We start from the raw sequence: 20,175 nt of genomic DNA, 5'->3' as shown, positions 1-20,175 counted from the left end.
AGGAACTGAAGGGTGTCACTTCACACAATAAATCACTGCTACTGTCTTTTGAAATTTGATGATGAGCAATTGCAATAGAAATAAGGAAATAGGCAAACAGGACAATATGCCAAAGGTAGCTGTCTCTTAAAGTCATAATGCCATGTACCCACCATTCACCTAAAGGGATCAGCAACCTCCAGACATTGAAGCATCTCAGGTTCGCATACGTACAAGTCATTTCCCAGGTTCGCATACGTACAAGGCGTTGCCTTCCTGGACTGCATTGATCACAACAAGGATGACACACGGCAGGACAAGTGCCACCAGAGGTCCTCTGTGCCGGAGACCTATTTCCTCCACCATGTCGCATGTTCGGAACTGGATCGATGAATTTCTCCTTGCCCCGGCTATATAGGGCAGCACAAACCAACTGTTTGGCAGTTCACTCCACTTGAGCTGTAGGTCAGTTAGAGTGTCATCTCTTAGCAGCCCATCAGACAGAGCCCAGTTGGAAGCCACTTTGGAAGGACCTATGACTTTCCAGCAATATCCTGAGATGTATCTGTCAGCCAACTATGCCAAAACTCAACCTCCATCACTAGGGACTATCAGTGGCATAGTTTATTCACTGTGTGTTCCAGGCGTATGCTTGTTAGTGTCAGAGAAGCTGTGTCATTGAGAAGAATTTTCTTTTGTTATTAAATCTCTCTACTGTGCTTGTAATAGCCATTGTTCTTGTTTACATGTGTCTTATTATTTATTATGAAGCATCTCCCCATGGGAGATGTAGCACATTCATTATCATTCACTTCTATATCTGTTACCCCAACTTTCTCACTGTCTTTTCAGTTGCTGCTGGAGTACTGGTTATTCTTCAGGTTTTGCTGTCCCTGTTAATACAATTCATTAAACCAAATATCACAGTACATCAATTTGAGTGTGTCATATAAAATGGACAAACAACAATTTACTTTAAAAGAAATTTTGTTTGTAATGAGAAACAAACTGATATTTCATTATATCCATTCTGAATGCGTAACTGCAACTGTGATTGAAATTGGTGGCTTATATGGTTATAATATGCAATCAGTCATTTTTGATACGATTTATTGTACCATTCACTACCTTTTAAGCCACTGTAGGCTCATCATCAGATGGAGGTGTTCAGGGACATTATGTTCTGGACCATGTGCAGATAGAAACTAAAGTCACGGAGTGGAGTCACTATGATCCTAGCGTCTAGCTGCACGTGGTCCAAAAAAATTGTGGTGGTAGCACAATAGTGCCAGAGTTGTTAACAAATACTACATATAATATAATTATGACTGAGGTGGAACTAGAGAGGCAAGATACTGTAACAGTTATAACATGTACAAAATCTCAGAGACACAGTACAGACAATCAAGAGTCCTATTGACAGAAAATTTGATCAGACTGACAAAATTTAGTAATTAGACCAGGTATGCATTCAGTTAGTGTAATTTGCAAGATTAGTTTTGTTAAAGAATTATGAGCACTACATTTTTAAATTTCTGTATTTTGTAGATTTTTAAGAAAATTTATGTGATGTGGGATTTATTGATGGGTAGGGGTAGGTGCACAGATGAAAACAGACAGAAGGTAGTGGCCTAGACTGTTATATGGAATTATTATTGCTCTTTGTAGACATAAGGTACTGAGTTGTATTGTAATAAAATAAATTAATAAAAGGTGTTATGGACTGACAGCACTAGCTAGTCACGTGCACAGTTGTCTGACTCACCATATCTGTTCCTGACCAGCACTTGTTAAGGTCCTGGGAATGTTACAGTATGTTGCCAAAACATTATAACCACTGCTTAATAGCTTATTGGTGAACTTCTGGAATGTGATACATCGGTATGGCATGGATTCGACAAGTCCTTGGAAAGTTTCCAGATGCATGTGGCACCAGATGTCTGTGCACAGGTCATGCAGTCTTGTAAATTATGGGTTGACGGTTTGTGGACACGGACCTGGCACCCGATAGTGTCCCAGATGTGTTCTGTTGAGCTCAGATCAGGCGTATTTAGTGGTCTAAACATCAGTATGAGCTCACTTTTGTAGCACATTTCTGAGATTCTGACACAGACAGTTATCCTGCTGGAAGATGCCATCACCTTCGTGGAAGACATCAGGCACGAAGCCGTGCGATGGTTTGCCATAATATTCATGTAGTGCACTGTTGCAAGGTGCCTTTGATTACCACCGCAGGTCCCGTGGAAGCCCAGGTGAATACACCCCGTAGCATAAAACTGCCCTCATCGGCCGTTGTCCGTGGTGTGGTGCATCTTTTGAGCAGCAGCTAGCCTGGATAACACCATATCTGCACATGACCACTTACCTGGTGTAACAAGAAATATGATTCATATGACCAGGTGACATGTTTCCATTGATCCATAGTCCAGTCTCCGTGATCTTGTGCCCACTGCACTCATAACTGTTGATGTCGTTGGGTCAACATAGGAACGTGTAGGCGTCATCTGCTGTGGAGCTCCGTGTTCAACAATATGTGCTTAACAGTGTACTCCAAACCACTTGTGCCTGCACCAACTATATTCTCTTCATCAGATCCACCACAGATCACCAGCCACGTATCCTGATATACAGAGCAAGCGAGCCTCCGACCTCCACGTTTTGTGATGTGGCGTACTTGTTTAATGTGTTTTTGTCTGCTCGTGGTTTGACCATCCTTCAACCTCTTTCCGTGGATGCTCACAACAGTAGCACACAAATGGCTGACCAGCTTCCTTTCTGAGATGCTTCTTCTCAGACACTGAGCCATAACAGTCTGACCTTTCTTGAAGCTATTAATGTCAGCAGATTTCTCCATTCGAGGTATGGACATCGAACACTTTGTTGTCTACTTGTGTTTTCACTGTCCTTCAACTACTTTTCATAGATGCTCACAATGGTAGCATGCAACCAGCCAATCAGCTTCACCATTTCCCAGATGCTTGTTCCTAGGTGCGGGGCTGTAACAATCTGCCCTTTGTGAAATTCACTTATGTCAGTGGATTTCCCCAATTGCAACCCACATCATCACTAGAATGATTCCTCATTTCTCTCTGCTCTGCTTATATACAAGGGTTGCCCAGAAAGTAATGCACCGCCTCTTTTTTTTTTTTTTTCCTGAAAACAATGCTATGAATGCAAAACATTATGTATGTATTATTTGAAGCCTCCTGAGTGAGGCACCAAGTTCCCATCACTTCCGACAGATAGCGTAGCTGTGGGACAGTTTCAAAATGGCATCTGTAGGTCATGTACATTACAAGCAATGTGCCATCACTGAATTTCTCACTGCAGAGAGGGAAACTGTGGGGAATATTCACAAATGCTTGTTCAATGTCTATGGAGTATCTGCTGTCAACAGAAGTACAATTAGTCACTGGGCACGGGGGGTGAGGTCATCAGAAGGCGGTTCAGCAGAGCTCCTTGATTTGCAGTGGTTGGGGAGACCATCCACGGCTGTCACACCAGACTCGTTTGAGCGAGCTGATGTCATTTGCGAGGACAGATGCATTATGGCTTGGCAGTTGGTGCTGCATTTGTCAATCAGCAAAGGAACTGAGGATGCCCAAGTTTGAGGACTGCTAAACACATCACAAAACAGGGTTGGACAGTGTTACCCCATCCACCCTACAGCCCTGACGTAGCCCCCTCAGACCTCCACCTGTTTGGCCCATTAAAAGATGCCATCCGTGGAAGACATTTTGAGGACGATGTGGTGTTGATTCACACAGTAAAGCACTGGCTCCGCCACCAGGACAAGGATTGGTACCGATTGGACAAACACGCCCTTGTTTTGCACTGGAGGAAGGCCATAGAACGGGATGGAGATTACATGGAAAAATAGGGTGTGTAGATAAAACACCATTTTCTCATGTGTGTAATTCTCATTATGTTCAATAAAGAATTGTTAAAGAAAAAGAATTGGTGCATCACTTTCTGGGCAACCCTCGTAGTTTCCTTATTTGATCTTTGCATGCAACACCACTGAGCAACATTCATTCATGTGGTGGGTGGTGGCCACAAGGTTTCCTCTCAGTAGTATAATGTGCAGCTGGTAAGAGGATTGTTATGTTATAGTCTATCACTAGGAGAGAGAACCATGCCATGGTGTAAAAATTTGTTTATCATAACTGCTTTATAGCCTGATATTGGTAAAGTTATAAAAATACATTGACTGTAAACATCATCAGATAATATTCTTCTTTTGTTATATGATCACTTGCATTCCTACACCAATCTGGGAATATCATTCATTTGATACACACACTCATTATAAGTAACTGGTTCACCAGTGATGTTTTACTAATGAATATTTGTGATGTAGCCCCAGTAGTGACATCACTGTGTGTTTAACTTAAATAACCAAGAAACAATATATGAAGTTATGATATCAATGCAGTTGGCCAGAACAGGATTGATGATGGTGATAACATGTTTTGGGCACATGACAGCTAAGTCTTTGCCTTAGAGAACAGGGTTGAGTAAGCATGTTGCATGGTGCAATGATACATTGGCTAGCCTGAGTAACAAGTAAGACACTGTGGAAGCATGTACTTTGTTAAATTCAGAAAAACTGGCTTGTCATCCGAGTAACTGACCATTACATAGGTAAGTCAAGAATGTATATCATTTAATTCGATTATAATGGACAAAGTTTTTGCAGATTGTAAACTGCTCTCTGGAGGAGTATGTGCTGAATGAGTGATTAAAGACTGAAAAGACCCACTGTTGTTTAATAACAAAATTCTGAAAATGATGAGGAAGTAGAGACTGTTGCACTCTTGCTTCAAAAAAGAGCACACAAATGACAACAGGGAAAAGTTAGTAGAAATTCTTGTGTCTATAAATAGATCGATGTATGAAGCATACAACAACTACCACTGTCATACCCAGCAAAAGGACTGCCTGAGAAAATTATAGTCCTGCATAAAATCACTAAGCGGATATAAGACTTCCATCCAGTCACTCATTGACTGGACAGTCTAGTGTGACTAGACAGCAAAAGGAAAGCTGAAGTTTTAAATTTGACATTTCAGAAACCATTCATGCAGGATGATTGTACAAACATACCAACATTCAACTGTCACATAGACTTCCATATGGAGGACGTAGTAATAAACATCCCCGTCACCGACAAACAAGTGAGAGGGTTGAAACCAAATAAGTCACCAAGTCCAGATGTAATCCCAATTCAGTTTATCGTGAATCTCTTGTCAAGTGCAAAGTCCGAAGTGACTGGAAAAAAGTCCAGGTTACTCTTGTATATAAAGAGGCTAAAATAACACACACACACACACACACACACACACACACACACACAATTACAAACCAATATCCTTAACATTGATTTGGTGCAGAATTCTTGAACATATTCTCAGCTGAAATATAATAAATTTCCTTGAGATGGGAAAGGTTGTGTCCACAAGTCAGCACAGATTTAGAAACCATTGTGCGAAACTCAGCTTTTTCTTTTATCGCATGATATCCTGCAAACCACGGATGAAGGGCAACAGGTAGATTCTATATTCCTAGATTTCTGGAAAGCATTTGACACAGTGCCCCACTCCAGACTGTTAATGAAGATATGAGCATACGAAATAGGTTCCCAGATATGTGACTGGCTCGAAGACTTCTTATGTAACATAACCCAGTATATTATCATTGATAGTGTATGTTCATCAGAGACAATGGTCTCATCAGGAGTGCCTCAACAAAGTGTGACAGGATCGCTCTTATTCTCTATATATGTAAATATCCTGATGGACAGGGTGAACAGCAATCTGCAATTGTTTGTTGATAATGCTGTGGTGTATAGGATGATGTTGTCATTGGGTGATTGTAGGATACAAGGTGACTTAGAAAAAATTTGTACTTAGTGTGATGAATGCCAGCTTTGTCTAAATGTAGAAAATTGTAAGTTAATGCAGGTGAGTAGGAAAAACAATCCTGTACTGTCCAAATACAGTATAGTATTGGCCTGCTTCACACAGGTATGTCAATTAAATAATGTCACATAGAAGAAGGTGTAATTAGATGAATGATGAACCCTAACTTGACTTAACGAAGGTTTATTCAGCACTTACACATACAATAGTGCGGAGCAAACTGCCTCCGGCCAGAAACATACAGTATATATACAGCTACAGAACATTCCAGTACAATGATTCTTGACATTTGTGAATACTTTTAGAATGTACTCGAACCAAATATAGAAATTAAAATTGTACAGTACAGGTGAGTTTTGAACTCACTACACTCCATGCAGCAGTTAAGTATTATAACCACTACATCACGGTGCCTCTCAGCTTCTGCTGTGACATTGCTCCCTCCTTTAGAGAACAGTGTCTCGGTGCTATGTCCTCCTAGTCCGGGAATGAGTCACCGGTCCTGCATACTTCGACTCCCAATGACAGATGCTTGCCCTGGTGGTGATCTTCTGAGAACTTTTTTTGCTGCTACACTCTTAGTCACCTTTCCGCTTGTTGCCTGTCGCTGGAGCTTCTATTTTCCCTGGGTGGCAGGATCCTTGTAGGGCTTCATTTGAAGGACGTGGACCGTATCTCTGATCTTGCATCGTCTTGCGTCGGGGTCGAAATCTTCAACTTCATAAGTAACATCAGACAACTGTCTTACAACCTTATAAGGTCTAAAGTAGTGCCTGAGGAGCTTCTCAGAGAGACCAACCTTCCGAACAGGAGTGAAGATCCAGACAAGGCCACCAGGCTGGTAGACAACAGGGCGGTGGCGCACGTCATACCTTCGGTGATTGTTTTCTTGACTCTGCAGTGTGCGGAGTCGAGCTAACTGCCGAGCTTCCTCAGCTCTGGTTAACATCTGGCTGATGTAGTCATCGTCCACGTCATCAGTTTGTAACGGAAACACAGTGTCCATCATCGTAGACACTTCACGCCCATGCACCAGGAGAAATGGCGTAAATCCTGTGGTGACTTGTTTGGCAGTGTTGTAGGCAAACGTCACAAAAGGTAGCACCTCATCCCAGTTGCTCTGCTTAACATTGACAAACATTGATAACATGTCGGCCAAGGTCTTATTAAGTCATTCAGTAAGCCCGTTAGTTTGCAGATGGTTGGTAGTCATCATGTGATGAGTAATGTTGCGCCAATGATTTATCTCTGTCACAAAATTCGATTGAAGAACTTTCCCTCGATCTGTAATTAATGACCTTGGGGCACCGTGTTTTAATACAGGGCTATTACAAATGATTGAAGCGATTTCATAAATTCACTGTAGCTCCATTCATTGACATATCGTCACGACACACTACAGATACGTAGAAAAACTCATAAAGTTTTGTTCGGCTGAAGCCGCTCTTCAGGTTTCTGCAGCCAGAGCGCTCGAGAGCGCAGTGAGACAAAATGGCGACAGGAGCCGAGAAAGCGTACGTCGTGCTTGAAATGCACTCACATCAGTCAGTCATAACAGTGCAACGACACTTCAGGACGAAGTTCAACAAAGATCCACCAACTGCTAACTCCATTCGGCAATGGTATGCGCAGTTTAAAGCTTCTGGATGCCTCTGTAAGGGGAAATCAACGGGTCGGCCTGCAGTGAGTGAAGTAATGGTTGAACGCGTGCGGGCAAGTTTCACTCGTAGCCCGCGGAAGTCGACGAATAAAGCAAGCAGGGAGCTAAACGTACCACAGCAGACGGTTTGGAAAATCTTACGGAAAAGGCTAAAGCAGAAGCCTTACCATTTACAATTGCTACAAGCCCTGACACCCGATGACAAAGTCAAACGCTTTGAATTTTCGGCACGGTTGCAACAACTCATGGAAGAGGACGCGTTCAGTGCGAAACTTGTTTTCAGTGATGAAGCAACATTTTTTCTTAATGGTGAAGTGAACAGACACAACGTGCGAATCTGGGCGGTAGAGAATCCTCACGCATTCGTGCAGCAAATTCACAATTCACCAAAAGTTAACGTGTTTTGTGCAATCTCACGGTTTAAAGTTTACGACCGCTTTTTCTTCTGCGAAAAAAACAAATCACTAAAGGAGCACATACCGAACATTTGTGAATGCCTAAAAAAACTTTTTGAGTTTTTGTATGTGTGTGGAAAGCATTGTGAAAATATCTCAAATAATAAAGTTATTGTAGAGCTGTGAAATCGCTTCAATCATTTGTAATAACCCTGTACAATGTCTTCCATGATGAATTTGGCTACCTCAAATGCTTCGGCTGTTTTCATGGCTTTTGTAATTGCATAGCGTGTCAGATAATCTTTGCAAACAATAATCCATCTATTGCCACTAGCAGATGTTGGAAATCATTTGAGGAGGTCAATCCCAACATGCTGGAAATACGTTTCGGCTGGTGGAATTGGTATGGGTTGACCAGGTGGTTTCTGAGGAATTGCCTTTCTCCTCTGGCACTCTCTACAGTGCAACACATAGTGACAGACACTCCTAAATAAACCTTGTCAGAAAAATCTCTTGCGGACTCTATCGTAGATCTTAATAAATCCTAAATGTCTGGCCACAGGTGTGTCATGGAATTTCTGTAGAACATCTAACCGCATGTGTTTAGGAATCACTGTTAACCGCCTCTTTTCAAACGCATCAAAGTTTTTCTTGAAAAGTAATCATTAACTACCTTAAATTGTCCTATCACATCCTCTGTCTGGTTTAAGGCAATCATAATTTGAGATATCTTGGCGTCCTTCTTCTGATCAGCATAGACATCCTGGAGTGCAGCGAGACAGTCACTATCTTCATCAAAATCTTGATGGTCTTGCACAGGGTTTCTTGAGAGACAGTCGGCATCTTGGTGTTTCCTTCCACTTTTGTACATTATGGTAATGTCATACTCTTGAAGACGTAGGGCCCACCTGTCGAGTCGTTGGACACTTAAGACCTGTCAGCCAACAAAGTGAGTGATGAAACATCTTGGTAGATTAAAACTGTGTGCCCAACCGAGACTCGAACTCGGGACCTTTGCCTTTCGCGGGCAAGTGCTCTCCCATCTGAGCTACCAAAGCACGACTCACGTCCGGTCCTCACAGCTTTACTTCTGCCAGTATCATATCAGCGCACACTCTGCTGCAGAGTGAAAATCCATTCTGGAAAGTGAGTGATGGTCTCTAACAACTGCGAATGGCCTTCCATAGAGATACTGTCAAAATTTGCACATGGCCCAGATCACAGCAAGACATTCTCTTTCTGTAGTTGAGTACCGTATTTACTCGAATCTAAGCCGCACTTTTTTTCCGGTTTTTGTAATCCAAAAACCCGTCTGCGGCTTAGAATCGAGTGCAAAGCAAGCGGAAGTTCTGAAAAATGTTGGTAGGTGCCGCCACAACTAACTTCTGCCGTCGAATATACGAAGTGCTACACAGGCATGCTTTGTAGGCACAAAGATAAATACTGGCGCCAAAACCTCTGCATCAGTAAAAAAAAAAAAAAAAGAGGTGGACGACGAGCTTTTTTTCTCCGCCCCGAGTTTCGACCACCGCATTTTCATACATTATCCAATGAAGTAAATACAAATTCCGTATTGTTCATCTTCGAATGTAGCAGAATTTCAATATACTACGAAAATCCGACTGGCAAGACTCTTCGGGATGTTTGTCAATATGGCCAGCTCTACGTTCTGAATTTTTTCTGCCTGTGAGAAAAGAGTGTTGCTAATAGGAACCTGATGAAATGTGAATCACATGCAGTATTCTCTTCACCATAGGAATAATACAAATATAAACATTTTGCTATGTATTCTTTCGTGTTTGCTACTATCTCATTTAAATCCTGTCTGCCTAATAAACTACGAAACTAGAGTGACACAACAGCAAACGCGGAAGAATATACGTATCGTGTCATGTTTATATTCGTATTATTCTTATGCCTAATAGTGATACAGCCAGATATGAAGCACGGCAATTGACTAGATTTTTAAATTTAAGATGACTCTAATTTCTGTGCAGAATTTGATGTACTAAAGAAGCGGCCGCAAAGATTTTCAAACGGAGAAAAATTTTCGCTAAACTCTCGTTCAGAACATCTTCTATCATACGCAGTCTATTATTTAGTTCTTGTTGATCATTTTCAAAGAAAGCAGCAGTGTAAGTAACAACAAATAGCAGTCTCTTGCCATTGTTTCGCTAATGAGACGATTCCTTTTTTTTTTTTTTTTTTTTTTTTTTTTTTTTTTTTTTTTTTTTTTTTTTTTTTTTTAAATTGTAAGCGGCGGTAGCGTGCACAAAAGCAAGCCATGCCGCGAGCGGCGACAGGCCGTAAACACACACTATCAGAATGCGACAAACAATGCATGACACAGTACAGTAATGCATTTTCAGCTTAGAGTGACGCAAACATCTATAACAAAGAAAACGGCACTTATCAGATCAAAGCAAAATAAGCGATCGATTCAAACCAGACGAAGCACGTGAAAAAGGAAGGGTACCCGTATAAATACGGACGGAGCGCCTGACGCATAGCAATGGCTACCTGGTAAAGCTTAACTGCTAAGCTTACGACTCGAACCAAACTACTGTAGCTGTATCGTCATTCATTCGATCTAAATTGTGTCTCATATTACAATGGAACAACTTTGTTTCGATTTGGAGGTGCGGCCTAAAACTTTTCTCTCCCCTTGAATTTCGAGTCTCAAATTTGAGGTGCGGCTTAGAGTCGGGAATTTTTTTTTCCCTCTATATCGAATCTCATTTTTCAGGTGCGGCTTAGATTCGAGTAAATACGGTAGTTGCTCTCGGCTTTTGTATGTGTCCTAGATGCATAGTTTATAACCTTCTCTTTTCCATCCGAAATTTGCACCAGAATAGCACCGATCCCATATCCATTCACATCTGTGTGTAGTTCTGTAGGTGCTCTCGCATCATACAGATCAGGTACTCCTTTTTGTAGCACATCAAAGGAATCTTGTTGAGCACCATCCCAGATAAATTTAGCTTTTAACAACTCTTGGAGTGGCCTGGCTTTGATACAAAAGTCTTTGATAAAACAACGGTAATAAGAACATAATCCAAGGAAGCTTCATAATTTCTAATACTTTTAGGAATAGGAAATTCCATTATAGATCTCACCTTTTCTGGGTCTGGCTACACACTTTCGTTTGACACAAGGTGTCCAAGTTCCCCCCCCCTCCAAAGAGACACTTTCTTGGATTAAGTTTCAGTCCGCTATATATTGAGCTATCTGTGTAACCAGTCGTTTATTAGTGGAATATTTCCTGAATGGCTGAAATATGCTGAAGTTAAGCCACTGTTTAAGAAGGGAGATAAAAAAATAGCATCAAATTTCTGTCCAATTTCACTGTTGCCAGCATTCTCAAAAATTTTCGAAAAAGTAATGTACAGTCGTCTTTATAACCATCTTATCTCAAATAACATACTGTCAAAGTCACAGTTTGGATTTCTAAAAGGTTCTGATATTGAGAAGGCTATCTACACTTACAGTGAAAATGTGCTTAATTCATTAGACAAAAAATTGCAGGCAACTGGTATATTTTGTGATCTGTCAAAGGCATTTGACTGTGTAAATCACAATATCCTTTTAAGTAAACTAGAATATTATAGTATAACAGGAAATGCTGCAAAATGGTTCAAATCTTATATCTCTGGCAGGAGACAAAGGGTGTTATCAGGAAAGAGACATGTATCAAGCTATTAGGCATCATCCAACTGGGAACTAATTACATGTGGGGTCCCACAAGGTTCCATTTTGGGGCCCTTACCTTTTCTTGTGTATATCAATGACCTTTCATCAGTAACATTACCAGATGCCAAGTTTGTTTTGTTTGCCGATGATACAAACATTGCAATAAATAGCAAATCAAGTGTAGTCTTAGAAAGATCAGCCAATAAAATATTTGTGGACATTAATCACTGGTTCCTAGCCAATTCTTTGTCGCTAAACTTTGAAAAAACACATTACATGCAGTTCAGAACTTGTAAGGGGTGTCCCAAGAGTATATGTCTAACATACAATGACAAGAAGATAGAAGAAGGGGACAGTGTTAAATTCTTGGGATTACAGCTTGATAATAAATTCAACTGGGAGGAGCACACCACAGAACTGCTGAAGCGTCTTAACAAATCTCTGTTTGCAATGCGAATTTTGTCAGACATAGGGGATATAAAAATGAAAAAGCTGGCATACTATGCTTACTTTCATTCCATAATGTCATATGGGATTATTTTTTGGGGTAATTCATCAAGCCAAGCTAAAGTTTTCCGGGCACAAAAACGTGCAGTGAGAGTTGTATGTGGTGTGAACTCAAGAACATCCTGCAGAAGCCTGTTTAGGGAACTAGGGATACTAACTACTGCTTCCCAATATATTTATTCCTTAATGAAATTTGTCATTAAAAATATATCACTTTTTCAAACCAACAGCTCAATTCATGGAATCAATACTAGAAATAAGAATAATCTTCACAAGGATTTAAAGTCGTACAAAAAGGTGTGCATTATTCAGGAACACACATTTTCAATAACTTGCCAGCAGCCATAAAAAGCTTAACAACCAATGAAATTCAGTTTAAGAGAAGCCTAAAGGATTTATTGGTGGCAAACTCCTTCTACTCCATTGATGAATTTCTTAGTAAAACCAACTGATTTGTATATAAGTACAACATAACTTCTGCACAATTTCAGTGCAGTAATGTGTTCATTGAAAATTTGTGTGTGTGTGTGTGTGTGTGTGTGTGTGTGTGTGTGTGTGTGTGCTAGTATAATCTAACTTCTGCACCATTTCAGTGCAGTAATGTGTTCATTGTAAATAAGTATTACAGTAGTTGTATTACCTTATAAATAAATAAAAAACTTTTTTATTTTAAATTCAGTGCATTAGTATTTGTAAAATGACGATCATTCCACTTGGGACCTGTGGAATGGTACATTAGCTTATTTGTTTTAGTTGTAAATATTTGTCATGTATTGTTGTTTTTCTGACATGTTCCACATCCTGGAGGACCTCCTCACTATGGATCAATTGGAATGAAAGTAAATCTAATCTAATCCGCCTTGTTGAAGACACTTAAGAACGGCCCTCAGTCTTTTTATATGTTCATCAAAAGTCTCTGTGAACACTATAATTTCATGTAAATAACAAAGACACATCGTCCACTTCAGGGGACATAGAAGATTATCTGTCATCTGTTCAAAAGTTGCTGGTGCATTACACAAACCAAACGGCATTACCTTAAACTCATACAGGCCCTCAGGGGTGAAGAATGCAGTTTTCTCACGATCAGCGTCATCTACTTGGATTTGCCAATATCCCGAGTATATGTCCATGGTTGAAAAAAACGTAGCCTCTTCCAGACAATCTAGTGTATCGTCAATTCATGGAAGAGTGTAAACGTCCTTTTTAGTTATCTTATTAAGCTTCTTGTAATCAACACAAAAGCGCCAACTGCCATCCTTCTTGCTGGCGAGAACCACTGGTGACAACCATGGACTCTGCAAAGGCTGAATGATGTCATTCTTCATCATTTTCTCTACTTCGTCGCGAATTATTCAACATTCCATTGTTGACACACCCTATGCTCTTTGGCTTTTTGTTTGATGGTCTCCAATGCTAATCCATTGATTCACCGTTGATTTGTCTAATTTGCTCTTCATCTGTGGATTGAAGCACTCAGAGAACTCTTGAAGAATGGTAAGTAGCTTCTTCTGTTGTTCCTTAGTGAGATATGGTGATAGTCGAGCAAGAAGATCTAGTCTCATAGGGGTAGTGCTAATTTCACCCACAGACATGGCATGGGAGATTTCTATGATGCTCAGCTGTTCTTCAATTAATGGCTCAGCTTTTGCTGTGCACATGCATCTTGGAAGGAGCTGCAGTTCTCGGTGACAGTTAACTATCCACAATCCACCGAATCCATTCTTAAACAAGATGACAGTGACTGGGATGACCAAGTTATTCTTCAGTGGTATGCTTCTCTTACATTACACTACAAGGTCCATGGGTTGATGCATGGCATGACACATGACAGTTACCTTTCTACTGCAGGAGTGATCACTTCATCCAACACACATAGTCTCCACACACTCGGATGCGCATCTTCCTGTCCACAGTATCTCGTCTCGTCTAGCATAATCTTCGAGAGACCACAATGTATAATTGCCTGAGAAGCTTTCAAAAAGTCCCATCCGAGAATGACGTCATTACTACACACTCGTAAGATGGTGAATTCTAAGAGCTGTGTGTGGCCACTTATACACACATGAATGGTACAACTTCCTGTAGGTTTTACATATTTCCCATTAGCCATCTTCAGCAGAGACCTTTTGTTGTCGACTAATACGGTTTTCTGCAACTGGTGACAGTACTTCTCCAAAATGACTGAGTATGATGCTCCGGAGTGCACGAGAGCTTAGGCTGGTTGGTCATCCATGAGGATATTGACATAGTTTCCTATCATTTTTGTAGTGATCGACATCGGAGGATTTTTTTCTCGTCGGCGTCACCTCCAAGGAAGGTTGCACCCTTTAGTTTTCCAGGTTGTGGTGGCTAGGTGATCGGCTGGAGCTTCTAAACAGTGTGTTGGGGAGCATCCTCTCCTGCAGCTAGCTTGCGGTGATGGTGACCTATGTCATCCTGCACCCACATCTTCTTGTTCTGGTGCCCATACAGGTTCCTCATGCGGCATTGTAACTCTGCCTGGGTCTCGACTTTTTCACCGTTTTAAAGGGAAATGAAGGACAAGAGATTGAGTTCAATGTCTGTTCCACTTTCTCCCTTATGACCTCTTGAAGCATCTCAGTTTTTTGCTTTCTGTGATATCAAAGTGCCTTCTGAACTTCCTCTCTCACCATCTGATGAAGAACACTTGTGAAATCAGTTCCTTCATCCGTCACAGACGTCGATACGACATTTGGAAGCCGTTCAAACTTCTAGCGTGTAATTCTTTTTTGATGCATTGTCTTGATATACTGGCACCGTTTTATGAAGTCGTCTGCTGTCGAAACCTCCTTCAGGAGTAGGGCTTGTTACATGTCCTCAGAAACACCCTTCATGAGATGTGCAACCTTATGTTCCTCCTTCATTCTAGGATCCACTATTTTACAGAGCTCCAAGATGTCTTGAATGTATGATGCTGTAGTTTCTCCTGGACGCTGTGCCCTGCACTTTAATTTATCCTCATCCTTGCACTTCTGTCATTGTGTGTTGCCGAAATACTTACGCAGTTCTGCTTGGAATACTTTCCAGCTTGTGAGCTTGTCCTTGTTGTTCTCATACCATTGCTTGGCAGTGCCCTCGAAGTAGAAAATGCATTAGCCAAACACACGGTGTCATCCCATTTGTTAAAGTTGGCTATACACTCATATACCTTCAGCCATTTGTTTGGATCTTGGCCATCACCACCAGAGAACCCAAAAGGATGTCTTATGTGGTGGCACACAGTTGCTGTCATCGTAACGTCCTCTTCTTCTTCTGTCTCTGATAGATTGTGATCTGTTGAATATGGCTCGAACTCCAGTTTCTCGCCACGCAAATGGCGACTCTGTCGTGGCCTGATGGGAGCCACTGTGTTGTCGATAATGTGCGTTATCACAAGTTCCAATACCTGGCACCTCGACCAGAATAATGTCGTGTAGAAGTAAATGTAATTAGATGAATGACGAACACTAACTTCACTTAACGAAGGTTTATTCAGCACTTGCACATACAAGAGCGTGGAGCGAACTGCCTCCGGCCAGAACACATACAGTATGTATACAGCTACAGAACATTCCAGTACAATGATTCGTGACATTTGTAGATTCTTCTAGAATGTACTCAAACTGAATATAGAAATTGAAATTGTACAGTCCAGGTGAGTTTCGAAGTCATGGTGCTCCATGCAACAGTTAAGTATTATAGCCTCTACACCAGGCTGTTCCAACCGAGCTCCAGGGAGCCGGAGCGCTCCGGAGCGCTCACTGCGGCAGCTCGGAGCCCGCGTGGAGGGGGAAAGCGAACTCACTGCCCCCTGGCCGCATGCATCCGCAACTGACGCAATAATCCGTGTTCAATGACAGCGATGATTAGCCGCGGGAGCCCTGGATCTCTATTGGAGGATACCTTTCTATTCATTGAGAGGGATGGTCGTCCGCAGTGTCTTGTATGTCATAAAGTATTTAATTCTGCGAAGAGGTACAATATACAATGACATTATACACGTCTTCACGCAGCGCACTACGATCAGGTAGAAGGCATTGCACGCAGAGAACTGATATCCAGGCTCAGAAACTGCATACCAGGGGACGTAAGTTTAAAAACGGTTTCGTAATACGGAGGGTATCAAAACATGCAACATAGTTCGTGTTCTGTAATGCGTTTATAATTTTCAGGTGAATGAGAGCGGAGAAAACACTACCGAATCTGCAATTCGAGCAAGCTACAGGGTCGTTCACATCATTGCGACGAGTGGCAAGCCGTTTTCAGTGGGACCACTTGTAAAATCGTGCATGGGAGCAGTTGCAGAATGTTTATTTCCAAGGGAGGTGCAGGCAATTTAAGGGGTTTGCCTGTCGAAGCAAACAATATCTCGTCGAATCCTGGACATGGCAGCAGATTTAGAGACACAGCTCAGGAAAAAGGCGGAGAGCTTTGTTGCATTTTCGCTAGCGCTTGACTAAAGCACCGACATATCGGACTGTGCTCAGCTTGCAGTCTTCGTGTGTGGTGTCGACATGGAGCTGCAAGTGACTGAAGAACTCTTGGATGTGGTACCACTAGATTACACCGCACCAATACGTGACATTTTTGACGTTGTTTGTGAATCAGTGGACAATTTGAATTTGCCGTGGGATAAGCTCCATACTGTAGCGACAGACGGTGCACCATAAATGATCGGCTGTCACCAAGGTTATGCTTCTCGTTTGAAAAATAAACTCAGGGACGAATTCGGGAAAGACATTTTGACTGTTCATTGTTTTATTCACCAAGAGGCACTGTGCGCTGAAACAGTAGAGCTAGGTGGCGTAATGAAAGAAGTGTGTGAATTTTGTGCGGCGTCACGGTGTGAATCATCGTCAATTCAAAGGATTCCTGAAAGATATGGAAGCGGAGTATGGGGATATACCTTACCACAGTATAGTTCGTTGGCTGAGTCGGGGAAAAGTTCTTGATGTTTTCTTTGCCATTCATGAGGAAATAACCCTTTTTCTCGAAATGAAAGGGGAAGAAATGCGTTGTCTGAAAGATATAAAATGGATATCAGAGCTGGCGTTCCTAGCTGACATAACTATGCATCTGAATAATTTAAATCTGTCATTGCAGGGCAAAGGGAAGCTAATCGTTGACATGCACGACCGGATCAAAGCTTTCATGCAAAAGTTACATTCATGGGCATGTTTAGATCTACGAATTATTGTGAGCAGCTTTTCTCAGCAATAAAAAGAGTAAAAAGTAAGGAACGATCGTTTCTTCAGGATGCAACAATGAAGGCCATCCTCCGCATTAACGCTGCGAACACTTTGACGCCTGATATTTTCGATCTTGTAATGAAAAGAAAAGTCAAGCTACAGAGGCCCAATAAATTAGTATGGAATTTCTTGTAAAAGAGTTGTTTCTTATTTATTTCCTGAACATTGTATTTCCTGGTGTAGTATGTCACCACGTCTTAGCAGCTAAGAGTATGAGGTTGTCGATCTTGTAAGACGCAGCTGGCACATCAAAACGCTTGCCTTGCCGCCTGCCTCAGCCAGCCGTGCCACGTGCCGGCCCACTTGAATGGTCACAGCGAGCGACGCGGCTCCCTGGAGCAGGGAGCGCTCCGCGGCTCACAACGGAGCCGACGAACTGGAACAGCCTGCTCTACACCACGGTGCTACTCAGCTTCTGCCGTGACAATATCGAGGTATAACACAAAACAATATGAAAGGGAATGAGCACATAGGCATGGTAGTAGGGAAAGTGAATGGTTGACCTCAGTTTATTGGAAGAATTTTAGGAAAATGTGGCTCATCTGTAAAGGAGACAGCATTATAGAATATTAGTGATACCCATTCTTGAGTACTGCTACAGTGTTCAGGAACCCCACCAGGTCAGATTAAAGGAGGACATCGAAGCCATTCAGAGGTGGGCTGCCAGATTTCTTACCGGTAGATTCGAACAGCACATGAATATTTTGGATATTGTTTGTGAACTCAAATGAGAATCCACAGCTGGCATTTGAAGTTGACTGCAGAACAATTGTACTGCCACCAATCTACATTTTGTGTAAGGACCATGAAGATAAGAGAAATTGGGGCTTGTTCAGAGGAATATAGACAGCAGTTTTGTCCTCGCTCTATTTGTAAGTGGAGTAGGGAAGGAAATAACTAGTAGTGGTACAAGATACCCTTTTCCATGTACCATACAGTTCCTTGTAAAGTCTCCATGTAGATGTAGAAGTAAAGAATAGACTCATTGTTTCTGCTTATCATCGCTGTGCTCCAAACAGAGATATATCGTATCATTAGTGATTAACCATTTGTAGAAAGAATGATACCGTGACCTTGTACAAGACAGGAACTATAGTTTCTACCAAGCAAAGCAGCATAGTAGTAAAGATACTGGACTCACATTCAGGAAGATGAAGGTTAAAATCCTTGTCTGCCTACCTATATTTAGGCTTTTCATGGTTACCCTAAATGGTTTAAGATGGATACCAGAGTGGTCCTTTTTGAAGGAACATGGTCAAAACCTCATCCTTCCCTAATCCAAGCATGGGCCCCATCTCTAGTAATCTTATTGTTGATGGGACATAAAATCCAGATCTACTTTCTTTTTAATTGTATCTTTTTTGTTGCCCGCCATTAAACTATTGACAGCACTGAGTTATTCCGTTAGTGGTTTTATTATGAGCGGATATTGTAGCACTGTGTGGTGAACTTAGTATAGAGAATCCTCAGCAGCATGCAAGCAAAAGGAGCATCTCGAGTATCGCATTTTACAATTGCTATGTCATTGTGAGGGATGCCGTAACATATAATTTACAATCCCTCCAGTTTTGATACAGGGAACTGCATTCAAATATACAAAGAATTCTACAAAAAAATATCCATCCAACCTTAAAAAGGTGACAGATGCCATATTTGGTGAGGATAATGGTTGCCCTCATGTTGAATTTGTTCAAAATGCAAATATGGTACTGTTGTGTGTGAGAATCCCAGACTTGCCTATTGTATTTTTCTAAGCATATTCACTGGATGTCAAACTGAGCCAGCAGTGAGTAGTATTAATTTGAGACACCAATTGACACAGTTTTCATTTAAAACAAACCAGTTTGCTGTAGTCCCATGCCTGCATATTATCTGTCTAAACATATTTTGTGCATTTCACCATTATGATGTAAGTTTCTAATTCATTTCCCCTTAGGACTAATAAGGGAGCACTTGTTTGTGTTTTAGTGTTAGGAAATGTGAATATCTTATTCTTTATATGATGTATGTCTGTAGGAATATTAATTTTTTGTATTTCTCCTTCTTCTCAGAGGATTTTGTCATAGCTGTTTCAAAATGTTTAGCTGTAGAAAATATGCAAATGAAACTTCTTTTAAACTGTTGTGAAACAGCAGTTAAACTGTTGTCTGTGGTATATGCATACCACTGAAGTATTCCTATTTTTTATCGTCACGAGTTCAAATAAAGATGTTTAACATTGCAGGTCGGGTTTTCATTGTGCCCCCATCACGTCAGCCATTACTTGGGAATGGATGTTCATGACACACCTCTTATTGCTCGTAGTATAAGATTAGAACCGAGAATGACAGTGACTGTGGAACCAGGTGAGTTGTTTCAACTGTTCTTCATAGGTAATCAGTAGGATATCAAAAAATAACAGCACAATATATTATAGAATGCCTGATGTTGCATGTATTTAAATGATACAGGTCACTGTATTTGGAAACTCCAATAATTTCTGTATTCGGCAACAAATAACAACATAATAAATAAATCCAAAGCATCCAACTAGAGCCAACAAACAGTTGTTTTATTCGACATTAGACCGTTGTTTCGACGGATGTAAACCTGTCTTCTTCAGAAATATATGTAACTAAATTCACATTGGGAAAACACCAAATCATGAAATGATCAGACATTTGCCCAATGAAAATATGCTCTCAGCACGCATCATTTTATATATTGTTATATATGCTGACTCCTACGATCTGGGCTTTTTGAGTAAGAATTGTTGAAATTGAGACACAAAG

The 20,175-nt window shown here is 41.1% G+C and overlaps 1 protein-coding gene across 1 annotated transcript in view; it reads left to right on the top strand.

The window, feature by feature from the left end:
* LOC126248048 (xaa-Pro aminopeptidase 3-like) overlaps window positions 1–20,175 on the top strand; it is a 230,057-nt gene that overhangs the window by 202,705 nt on the left and 7,177 nt on the right. Inside the window, exon 6 of the mRNA XM_049948682.1 lies at window positions 19,629–19,749. Coding sequence (XP_049804639.1) covers window positions 19,629–19,749 — 121 coding nt within the window. The remainder of the gene's footprint in view (window positions 1–19,628; window positions 19,750–20,175) is intronic.

This window comes from Schistocerca nitens, chromosome 3 (assembly GCF_023898315.1).
Source record: "Schistocerca nitens isolate TAMUIC-IGC-003100 chromosome 3, iqSchNite1.1, whole genome shotgun sequence".
In the NCBI taxonomy this organism is placed as follows: Eukaryota; Metazoa; Arthropoda; class Insecta; order Orthoptera; family Acrididae; genus Schistocerca; species Schistocerca nitens.
The sequence above is the reverse complement of the archived record's forward strand: the minus strand, read 5'-3'. Positions and strand labels throughout refer to the sequence as shown.